General features: G+C 45.2%; 1 protein-coding gene across 4 annotated transcripts in view; it reads right to left on the bottom strand.

Annotated features, from left to right (window-relative positions):
- Positions 1 to 11,993, bottom strand: part of LOC147665155 (proteasome subunit beta type-7-like) — a 154,126-nt gene extending 142,133 nt beyond the window's left edge. The window contains exon 1 of one of the 4 annotated variants that reach the window (XM_086949721.1): positions 11,559 to 11,993. Coding sequence is in view for 3 of the 4 variants with exons in the window: in XM_086949719.1 (XP_086805845.1) it covers positions 11,483 to 11,547 (65 nt within the window). In the remaining variant the exon portion in view is untranslated. Of the gene's footprint in view, positions 1 to 11,482 lie in introns of all 4 variants that reach the window. The other 3 variants (XM_086949719.1, XM_086949722.1, XM_086949724.1) reach the window with 3 other exon arrangements.
- Between the last annotated feature and the right edge of the window lie 269 nt (positions 11,994 to 12,262).

The following is a 12,262-nucleotide window of genomic DNA, read 5'->3' as shown; positions in this document are numbered from 1 at the left end:
TCCTCGCTGGGAGAACTCAGAGAGTCCGACTTCCCCCATTCAAATCAGAGGCCACCGAAGTCATCTGCGGTGTACCACAAGGATCATCACTCAGTCCCACCCTCTTCAACGTCTACATGAGTCCACTCGCTTCCATCGCGCGTCAACACAACCTTAACATAATCTCCTACGCTGACGACACCCAAGTGATTCTTTCCCTCACCAAAGACCCCAACACCGCCAAAACCAATCTTCTCGAAGGAATGAAAGAAGTAGCCATATGGATGAAAAACAGCCGCCTTAAACTTAACTCAGACAAAACGGAAGTGCTCATCCTGGGACCAACCCCCTCTGCCTGGGACGACTCATGGGGGCCCTCGGATCTGGGCTCAGCACCCATACCCACGGACCACGCACGTAACCTTGGCTTCATCCTAGACTCTTCACTCTCGATGACCAATCAAGTCAACATCCTCCTGCTTCAACGTACTTCGTATGCTCAAAAAAATCTTCCATTGGATCCCCACCGAGACAAGAAAGACTATCACCCACGCACTGGCTACGAGTCAACTTGACTACGGAAACACCCTCTACGCCGGAATTACAGCCAAATTACAGAAAAAACTCCAACGCATCCAAAACGCATCAGCGAGACTCATTTTGGACATCCCTCAACAAGATCACATTACCGGCCACCTGAAAGACCTCCACTGGCTTCCCGTCAACAAGAGAATAACATTCCGTCTCCTCACTCACGCACACAAGGCCCTCTACAAACTAGGGCCCGAATGCCTCAACCCTCGACTATCCTTCTACACACCCACCTGCCAACTAAGATCATCCAATCAAGGCCTCGCCGCAGTTCCGCGTATCCAAAGATCCACCATGGGAGGTAGATCCTTCTCCTACTTGGCGGCCAAGACCTGGAACTCACTCCCTACTCACCTCCACCTTACACAGAACCACATCTCCTTCAGAAAAGAACTTAAAACCTGGCTATTCGATAAATAATGAACCCCCTCCCCAAGCGCCTTGAGACCCTCTGGGTGAGTAGTGCGCTATATAAATTCTTGAACTAGAACTTGAATAACCTGCTCGCACTTTCCACTGTAAGCCAGAACCAGTGATTTCCCTTTGTAGATCTCTTTTGCCTTAACTATAGCACTGTGTTAACCCCTTGGCTGCTGGGGTCATTCCCCTGCCGTGCTGAGGGGGGGGGGGGGGCGCACAGCGCCCCGGTGTTCATAATGAGCTGAGTGCCACGGTGGTCGTGTGCTCATGACGAGCTGGGCTCGTCATGACCACATCCATTTAATTAGAACGCTCGCACAGCAGAGGAATTTGCCCAGCGTGCGAAAGTTCTAACGATCAGAATGAGCTCAGCTCGTCATGAGCACACGAGAACCATGGCTCATGACGAGCTGAGCTCATCATGAGCGTGGGAGGGGTTATAACCCGGAATTCAATTGCATTTGTTATGCAGATCAGTAAAGCACACTGTCACCTCGGAGGGTACCCTGGCGCTGAGCAGGTGCGAGTCTAGCCAAGCTTAGGGCCTAGTGGGACCACTTGAAAACCCAGATTTTCAGTCTCTTGAGGATCTAAAGAAGTGAGGAGGCTCTTATGTGTAGTGGTAGGTGATTCCACGCTTTAGGAGCGATGTAGGAGAAGGTGCAACTTTCCGATGTGGTTTTCTTGATGAGCGGGAGATTTGGCGACATTTTACTTACAGTCCACACATACGTGGCTAGCATTCCACCGGTTATTGCCACCACGATCCTGACACTACCGTAGCCCTTCAGCCCTGATGAGTCATATCTCCTTCTTGGTGTGATGAAACACGTGTCGGCTGGCTACTATTTTCTGTACTGACCAACAATTGACTTATAAACAACTTTCACCCACATGAACCTTTGTGTTTGGCGTTTTTGAACTTTGAAGCTAATCTTGCTCAGTCCGTTAATCCAAGTCCTCACAATAGGACTACGTACATCACTAGCGTGTACACAGGATCTGTTCTTAGCCCTTTTCTAAGCGCTGTGTATAATAGGAGCTACTTCTTAATAGAAAAGAATGCAGCTGCTGCAATATGCACTCTTCATTTTGAGCCTAACACTATTGTACTCACTATGTACGCGTGAGAAAACTAACGATTGTCATCTTGGCTGTTTATATTTTTTGGGCCGTTTTACATAGCGCAAATTCGACCCAAAGGTATAAGAGCACTTTACATGACCATCAGTTGCATTTTAGATGGACACATTCATTTCTAGGCACGGGGAGATTAAGGGATTTGCCCAGAATCACAGGATGGTTCAGCCACCCTCCAGACTCGAACCCGGTTACCCAGCTTCAAACTCGGCCGCTCTAGCCATTAATCCACATTATGTTTATCACTGGTTTTAAGAACACCCCCCCCCCCTTTTCTTGCTATCATGAAGAATTTAAAGCAGTCCAGGGATGACACAAAGGTATACTCCGAATAAAGGGGGCTTTCGTTGATTGGAGCTGCTGACTTGTCTGCTGTGGCCTACTTGGAATTAATCTCTTTGTTCATGCAGTTTTTAGGCAGCAGACGCTCCGGGTTGGTGGTCCTTTTTGGAGCACTTGGTGCATCAGTGTTTGTTGATGACAACGAGCCCCCTCTCTTGCTCGTTATTGTTTGCCTAATTTTCTGTTGGGAAAGGACTTTCCTGCTATGGTTCATGCGAGAATCTTACTTGGCAGGAATGGATTGAACAGTTTTTAAATATGATTGCACAAAAAGCCTTGGCGTCGGCTCAACATCCTGCGATCCTGGGGAAATCACTTAAGCTCCCTGTGCCTACCAAAAATGAATGTGTCCTTGTGTAACATGACTGGTGCTCATTTAAAGCGCCCAACACCTTCTGGCCGAGTTAGCGCTTTATAAAAAAAACAACAAAAGGCAGCAGCTTTCTTAAAGTATGCACCCAGGCTAGAATGTCATCCGTATCCAACAGGACTGCCTCACCAATGCTTCAATTAGAAAACTCACCACTTAAAAAAATACTGCATTACGATGCAGTAACACTCCACTTTCGCTCTTAGTAACCAGCTACCCCTTCAAACACATGCTGACTGTGTCTTTGCCTTGGGCCCTATGCAGTGCCGTGCTGCTTCTCGGCTACGTGTCATCTTTAATTAATCATGTGTATGCATACATTCATACATGTACATAGTTAGTGTTACTAGGTTGTTAAAACACGTCTGTACAAAAGGGGGTGGTGATGGACGGAGCATCTGAATCAATCAAACACTCACACCCAGTTAAAAGATCTGCGTTTAATCCATCACTGTTCTTTAGCCAACTCTGCAACCCCAGTTCAGACATAGCCATATGCAAATCAGCTGACCCTGTGCCTAATGGGAACAGTCCAGCCCGAAATGCCAAGCCATGCCTTCCCTGGACCGGATTCAATCTTCCTAGGACCGGTTTCTGGCATTACAACTGCCTTCAGCCAGGCTCGCTTGAATCCAGTGGCAAAGTGAGTAAGGGACTCCCGTCTGAGCATACCCTGCCAAATTATGGCGAACAAAGCGATACAAAAGGGGGTGGTGATGGACGGAGCATCTGAACCAATAAAACACTCACACCCAGTCAACAGATCTGGGTTTAATCCATCACCGTTCTTTAGCCCACTCTGCCACCCCAGTTCAGACATGGCCATATGCAAATCAGTCTGACCCTGTGCCTCATGGGAACAGCTTAAGTCTGAGAAAAATTCCCTTTGGGATATTCTCTTGTCATACAATGTATCCAATCATACCTCAGTAATCAACAACACTCCAAAACATTCATTGGGTCAGTACCTTCAACACCAGAAAGTCAACAATTTGACAGGAATTATTTTCCGTGAGGGAAATTTTGTTTTAATTTTTAAGCTTATTCATATAAAATCATTAAAAATATCTTGCTAAAAATAGCACAACAATATACACATTAAACACATCTATAAAAAAACCAAGTCACAAAAATACAAAAAATAATAGAAATTAATAACAATCTTCACATTGGTATAACATTGATTACTTATATCAAAAGATAATGTACAAATGCATTCAGTGGTTTGTGAGCAAAAAGACAGCAATGCGTTTCGGAGGATTATGTTGATCCACCTCCTTCTTCAGGCTTGCTACACATCTATTTCAACACTGCGTATCATATTCAACACAGGTTGCCCAAAAATGTCCTCAAGGGATCTCGTCCTAATGTTCAAATATAGTGAACTTCTTAACTTCAAAAGATATTTGGAAAGCCCTTCTTTCAATTCCCAGGGCCAATAGGCCTTAAGCAAACAGGAAATAGGGGATTGTTCAGTTTGTTTCCGCCAGTAGCAGGAGAACAGTCCTGTAAATATAAGGTTCCACGTCTTCTTTTAATTTTTCTCATATGTATTGTTCATTTTTTAAAAAAAAAATTCTATTTATATCCACCACACGTTTGGCGATCCAATCGGGATTAAAAAATCTCCTTAGTCATCCACCAAACGACGTATGCAGTGATGTGGAGAGCATGGGACTCATGTCTGAGCATACCCATCCCACTTGGGGTGACAAATGCAAAAACAACAGTTGATGGACAGAATGCAGAACAATGTCATACGTTCACCCCAGTAGAGAGATCTGGGCCTAAATCCATCGTTTTTTTGCACTCCACACCACCCCAGTTCAGATATGGCCATATGCAAATCAGCCTTGACCCTGTGCCTCATGGGAACAGTCCAGCCCGAACTGCCAAGCCATGCCTTCCGTGGACCGGATTCAAGCTTCCTAGGACCGGTTTCTGGCATTACAGCCGTCTTCAGCCAGGCTTGCTTGAATCCAGTGGCAAAGTGAGCAAGGGACTCACGCCTGAGCATACCCTGCCAAATTATGGCGAATAAAGCGGTACAAAAGGGGGTGGTGATGGACAGAGCATCTGAACCAATCAAACATTCACACCCAGTCAACACCCATTCTTTAGCCCACTCTGCCACCCCAGTTCAGACATGGCCATATGAAAATCAGTCTGACCCTGTGCCTCATGGGAATAGTCCAGCCCGAACTGCCAAGCCATGTTCCGTCCATTATCCCCTTTTGTATTGCTTTGTTTGCCCTACATTGGCAGGGTATGCTCAGACGTGAGTCCTTTGCTCACTTGGCCACTGGATTCAAGATAGCCTGGCTGATGAGGATTATGAATCCGAAACCGGTCCCAGGATGCTTGTTTCCGGTCCAGGGAAGACATGGCTTGGCAGTTCGGCCTGGACTGTTCCCATGAGGCACAGGGTCAGACTGATTTGCATATGGCCATGTCTGAACTGGGGTGGCTGAGTGAGCTAAAGAATGGTGATGGATTAAACCCAGATCAGTTGCCTGGGGGTGAGTGTTTGATTTGCTCAAACGCTCTGTCCATTATCCCCTTTTGTATTGCTTTGTTCGCTCTAAATTGGCAGGGTATGCTCAGCCGTGAGTCCCTTGCTCACCTGGGCACTGGATTCAGGATAGCCTGGCTGATGAGGATTATGAATCCGAAACCGGTCCCAGGATGCTTGCCCCCAGATGCATCAACAACCCAATTTGCGATTCCTTAATAGCGAAAAATACCGATTCGCTATTAAGGAATTGCAAAATGGAATGCATCAAGAAATCACTTAAAAATAGCGATTTCTTAGAATTCCTTAATTGCGACGAGCAAATTGCGAGTCACAATTAAGGAATACCTCCCCATTCATTCCTATGGGCCTAGAGGCCCATAGGAATGAATGGGAAGACAATCTCAATTTACGAATCGCAATTAGCGATTCGCAAATTGAGATTGCGATTTCAAGGGTGCAGTGGTGTCAAAGGACACCCTGTTGCACCCCTGAAATTGATATGTGCACATATGTTGCGCACACACATGCCCTTAAGGCATGTGTGTGCGCAACATGAAACTTTGAAAAAAGCACTTTAGTTCATTTTTCAAAGTTTTTGCAAATTACCATGAAGTTGTACTTCATGGTAATTTGCGTGCCCTATTAGCGATTTCGCTATTTTAAAAACTTTCATGCATTGCATTTAAGGAATCTCAATTTGAGATTCCTTAAATGCAATAATCGCAATTTAGCGATTTCTAAAATTGCGATTTTTGCATTTGGGATGATGCATCCCAAATGCAAAAATACCGCTCGCAAAGAGGCAGATTCAGAGAATCTGCCCCTTTGCGAGCGGATTTTAGTTTGATGAATCTGGGCCTTGTTTCCGGTCCAGGGAAGACATGGCTTGGCAGTTCGGGCTGGACTGTTCCCATGAGGTACAGGGTCAGACTGATTTGCATATGGCCATGTCTGAACTGGGGTGGCTGAGTGAGCTAAAGAATGGTGATGGATTAAACCCAGATCAGTTGACTGGGGGTGAGTGTTTGATTTGCTCAAACGCTCCGTCCATTATCCCCTTTTGTATCGCTTTGTTAAAACACATCTACCTCTTGAGCATTCATTGAGATTAGATATCTACACTAATAACATGATTGGTCAACACCTAAAAGGCTATTTATTGCTGGAATCCATTCAACAAAATATGTTTGAACACAGAAGATACAAGCACTTGCTATGCAATTAGTCTCACATTCACGCAATTTTGAGCTATTGGCATTGTAAATGCCAATGCCTTTTATTTATGTATTGCTTTTAAAAACATAAATAAAAGCCATTGTCATTGTAAATGACAATAGCTTAAACTCGTTTTATTTGGCTACACTAACGCAACTTTTGTTTTTGTAGGAAGATGGGTGGGGGAAGGAGGTACCTAACTAAAAACTTTTGAAAGTGAGACTGTCTAGATGTCACGTTGTCGCCTCCTAGAATTCAGGATATCTTTCAACATTTGTAATGTTTGGGGGCAGGGGGAAAAAGAAAAACAAAACAAAAAAACAATGTAATTTACAATGTCAATAGCTAAAAATAATGTCACTGCGAGACCTATTGCATTGTAAATGCTTGTTTTATGAAGTTAAAGCACTGGGCTGTAAAGTAATTAATGAGTTCTTCTCTGTGTTCATTTAGTTCTGAGTCTTTACCCCAACACTACACACCTGAGAAGCGAACAGCTCGCCTTGCCGTCCTATGGGTCAAGTCCTGAAAGTGTGTACATGGTGCTCAATTTTTCTAACCACAATAAGGTCTGGCCCTGGGGTATCAAGAGATAAAAGGTCTCAATCACCTCAGACGTGACCTAGTAACCATTAAGTGCTCCTGGTACTCCCAAGACGGTTCTAACAACCTCTATTTCTATTCTTCGCTAATTCGCCAGCAAAAAAAACATGAAGCCTCTTGAAAAATTAAAAGATTTGTTTTTTTGGTTCTCTTGATGAGACAGTGTTTTTTTCCTGTGTTTGTGAATGGCAGACTCTGGTCAAACCTCTGCCTATGTTGAGTAGCTGATAAAACGAAAGGCAGCAACTAGTATCACTGGTGTCTCAGCCAGCAATATCAGGAGTGCTGAAAAGGACCACTAACTTTGTATCGTGACAGTGTCTGACCCGCCTAAGACACAGGCGTTACTTCAAGGTCCAACGTACTCTCGTATCTAGGGTCAAATCCCAATACCGGTAAAGTTTCAAATCATGGATTTGTTTTGTTTCCCACCCACCTCTCTGCCTAACACCCTCTAGGGGCATATTACCAACGATTCGTGATATTTATCGCTAACTAGGCTTAGCAACAATTTTTTTATCGCTAAGCATTGGCGGAATTTCTCGCTGAGATAACGTGCTATTAGCTACGTTTATCTCCAAAGCGATAATTTTTCCGACGATAGCGTGAATATCGCTGAGAATACAGCGATATTCACGCATTGGCGACTAAATGTTCTTAGCCATGTTATCCAACTCCCATTGGATAACATGGCTAAGAACTGGTCTGGGCAGGTGTTAGTTTTTGGCGATATTCGCGCTTAACGCGAATATTGCCATCGCTACGCCTGCCTTGCTAATAGGCGTTAGCGACATTAGCGACTGCTTTCAGTCGCTAACGGGTTGGGAACGCTCACTTTGCATGTCATTAGCGATAATTATCGCTAACATGCAAAGCGGGCCCCAAACCGCTCGCTATCGCCTCAAAGCTGTCGCTAACATCGATTAGCGACAGCTTGCTAATTGGTCGATAGTATTATCGCCGCTTAGCGGCCGAAAACGGCCGCTAAAGCGGCGAAAATAGCATATCGCCAGCATTGATAATCTGCCCCCTAGTCCCTTACTTTTCTATGCCCATTTTTTACCAGTGCTGGAAGGCATATTTTAAGACTCACTGTATAACTGAGATTGTAGGATTGAGAGTGTCTTGCATTCTTTGTTTGATAAGCCTCTTTATAAATTTGCTAAGCACAGGATTCTTGTTCACATCCCGAGTAAGTAAGCCGCACTTCTTATAACGGAGTCCTAGTTACAGTTCGACCATGTGTTCCCATTTAGAAAGTCCCTGTCCTTTTTCATCTCAGTTAAAACACTGGGTTCCACACTCACTGACACCAGTACTACAGACTCAAAGGTCCCACACTCACAGACTCCGGGTGCACTGACCAATGACTGTAACCTAGCAAGTGTCACACTCACTGACACCCGGGTCTAACTTTCTCTGTATAGTAGCCTCATAGGTCCCCACTCACTGATCTCTCTCAGAGCCACAGACTTGCGGCTCCCCAAAGCCGCTGACTCCAGGCTGAGATATTCTGGAGCATAACTCAGAGTACCTATCAGTGTCTGAGATTAATTCAAACATTCCATCCATCACTTTGTTTTCCTCAGTGAAACATCCTGCGTATGTCGGCTAGCCCCAGTTCGGGTCTCCTGCTTGCCATGCCATAGGATCCGAAATTCTCCTCACTGATGAGGCCCATGGAGACTGAATTATCCTGAGGTCACTTGTGTTTCATGCTGGATTGTTCCTTCTAAAGCAGAACCAAGGCTTATGTGCACAATGTTAGTCCCAGTCTGAAGTGGCACAGTGAGCAAAAAGGATGGAATCAAATGTAATTATAATTGTATTTATATAGCGCTTACTATTCCTGACGAGACATCAAATTGCTTATTGACGAGTAGCACAATACTTAGGAGCACAAAAAGGATTAATGGTGGATTAGTACAGGGAAATATTAATTAATTTGAGCGGTGGACAAGCGAGTCTGGTACTTGGATTGAAAAGGAGAATAAAGGGATAGAAGAGGGAAGATTCTAGAAAGTGTTCATTGGGAGATCATAGTAGTAGAAGGTTTAGGATGAGTAGATACATGAGGGAAGAATTTAGAAAGGGTTGTTTGGGAGATCTTAGTAGTAAAGTGAGGTTTGAGGTGATACAAGGTCCATAATATTCCCTGTGTCCGAGATCAATCACCTTTTTGGTTTTTTAAGCTGATCTCTTACAGCTCGTAAGCATCATTAGTCCAGCGCTCACCGACGAAGCTGATCTCTCCCACTACTTAGTAACATGAAGTATTTGTAAGGCAAACAAATACTGTGAAGTGTATCTTGGACCTAATAACAGATGTGTGTTGTTACTTAACTCAGTGGCAATCATTTTATTGACCTTGGGGAAATCAAAGCTGTGTGGACCTGCCAGGCTTTGACTATGGGATCAAACACAAATGCCACATAGCCATCAGACTCTGGTCCCAACACTCTTGCAATCCCATTCTTAGGTCTCTTTAAATAACATGTATCAAGATAATCAAAATACTTTATCGAACTCAAAAATATACTGAATGATTACAATTATACCACACACCCTTCCCTAGCCGCCATTTTGTGCTGGGACTTGAATCTGTGACCTGCATGCTAAACACAGATCTCTGGCAAAGGCGCCTTGCCCACATCGTTATCTCAGTATGTGTCACCCGTAGCCAGCACTGCCTCCTACTCCAGCCGCCCAGATGTATTCTTCTCTGTCCCTCCCCCTGCTTGCCTTGCTCCAATCCACAGCCCGTCGCCTCATTCTTCGCTGTCCTTTCTACTGCACTCCACCCACCTCCACTCCTAAGAGATGGCACGTGGCCCAATTCAGGTGCACGCATTCAGTTACTCTTGGCACTTTTCCAACAGCACTTTCCCTGCTGGGGTTTTAGTCCATACTTTCAAAACTACAAAGCCCAGATTGCAAAGTGTTATGACTAAAACTTCAGAAATAGCAATAAGTATCACACAAGACATGAGGCCACGTTGCAGATGTAACTCCTTCCCCTGTGCCTGAACACTCACCCACACCCACTTCTTTCCACTAACCTGCTAACAGCCCCTCACCGACAGAGATCTGGTTAGTCTGTGTTGCGCATGAGCAGCTTAAAGATGTGTACGCAGAATGAAAAAGAAAAAAAGTAGATCCTTAAATGGGAGCAGTGGAAGGATACAAATGAGTGAATCAAAAGGATTGTAAAGAGTCTATGCTTCAGGGGAGAGACAAACACAAAAAGTTGATGGTAAGCCATTGAGTATGAAGCAAGCAAATGAGAGTGACAATAAAGCCAACCAATGGTAAACAAGGGAGGGCTTAAAGCCCACTTGAAGCTCACAATATGTCTTTCGCAACCTGACGCTCGACCGCTAAAGGATTCTAAGAATTGTACACAAATTATTATTCTCTTACTAGACTTTGTCCCTTCCAGAGCAGCAACATTTTACAAAATGGCCTGTATATTTTTCTTAAAAACTCTAGACACTCATGAGACATGGGAGGGCCCCTAGCCATTGCCATGTAGGGCAGTCAGTAAAGTTCAAGCACAGCTAGTTCTATTGGGGAACCCGAGAAGAGCATAGGGGAATGCTTACGTATGCTTCTGACCAGTGCCTGTATCTGGCTTTCGAGAGTGTTCCTCGCTTTGTGTACCCCGCTTCACACAGCTAGCATTGTGTGGAAGGATACAAAAGTGAGGATTCTTGAGGTCAGAAACCACTGTGGTCACTTGTAGGAGGATTTTTATATCCCTAACACATCACCATGCAGACTAGAATAGGTAGGCTCACACGGCAGATTAACAGCAAACTAAAGCACACAGTAACAGAGCATGAATGCATTGCAGTGTAAGGAGAGTCTGGTCACTGTGACACACAAAAACCGGGTGATGTGTTTAAAAACATGCTTGGTGTATGGCGCCAAAATAGTTTGAGACATTCCTGGCTGCAAAAAAATTGTTTTTATGATGCTAACATGGTGGAGAACTTTTGGGGTGGTCGGTGGGCAACGTCATAAATCATGGGTCCGAATATGGAGGCATCAACTCAACCAGGAAGAGGCCCTCCTGTTAAAAACAAGGAGCAAAGTCCAGCCCCTGCCTCTCTGCCCTGGCTTCTTGTGGGGGTCCCTTAGGACTGTCACTAGAGGGGCTCCAACCCCACAGGAGAAGGTCTTGTTTCTGAGGTGAAGCCTCAGACACTACAAAGCCCTCCCTCAGGACATTTGTGGAGCTGCAAGCAGCCATCATTTTAAGAAGCAAAACTATTCAGACCTGTCCAGCTCGGTACTAAAGGTCTCACCTGTGGCAGTTCTCGAAGCTGAAGCCACCTGCGCGGGGCGTGAGTGAGACCCCTCTGGCGAGCATGATGAGCGCACACGAGCCTCCGGCCACCAGTTTCTCTTTGTTAGCTTCTCCGATGCTCTCTCTCCTATCTCTCGTGCCCTGTCTCTTCCCTTGTTCTCTGGACCGGTCTCCCGTTGGCTGTCTCTTCGCTTTCTCTTTCTTCACCTGGACTCTGTCTTTTCTCAGCCTCCCTGCGGTAGTCTCTCTGTCAGCCTCTTTCTTCTCAGGTTTTGTCTCTCCCTCTTTTCTCTCCCTCTGTCTCTTTCTCTTCTCTCTCAATCTCTTTCCCGTGTCTGCTTCCTTGCACGTCGTCTGCTGCCTCCCCGGTCTCTCCCCCTCACCCCGTTGTCTCTTTCACTTTCGGTTTGAAGTCACAAGTCTGTTTGGCTCGGCTCCGGTGCTTACCCCGCCCAAAGGGGATTTGTGTTCTCCCTTGTGAGGCTGGCAGGGCAGGCCGCCATGTGCCCTCCGGAGCTGCCACCCTCCCAAGAGATTCAGGAGTCAGTCTGTAAAGGCCCTGGCATGATACTACATAGGGCGTGAAACGAAAAAGCATGTAAGAGGACTTTTCTGCCTTTGTTTACTTTAATTATTAGTCAGAGATCATCAACGCTGCACTGACACACATTCACATGTGCTTTCTATTTATATGTGGGGTGTTTGTGTGAGCATGTATATTTAAGAAAAAAAACATTATTGCAGAAAAAAAGATAGGACAAGGTGGATATCAAATTAT

This window comes from Lissotriton vulgaris, unplaced genomic scaffold, assembly GCF_964263255.1.
Source record: "Lissotriton vulgaris unplaced genomic scaffold, aLisVul1.2 SCAFFOLD_654, whole genome shotgun sequence".
NCBI lineage: Eukaryota > Metazoa > Chordata > Amphibia > Caudata > Salamandridae > Lissotriton > Lissotriton vulgaris.
Note: the sequence above shows the minus strand (reverse complement) of the source record. Positions and strands in the feature narration are given on the sequence as shown.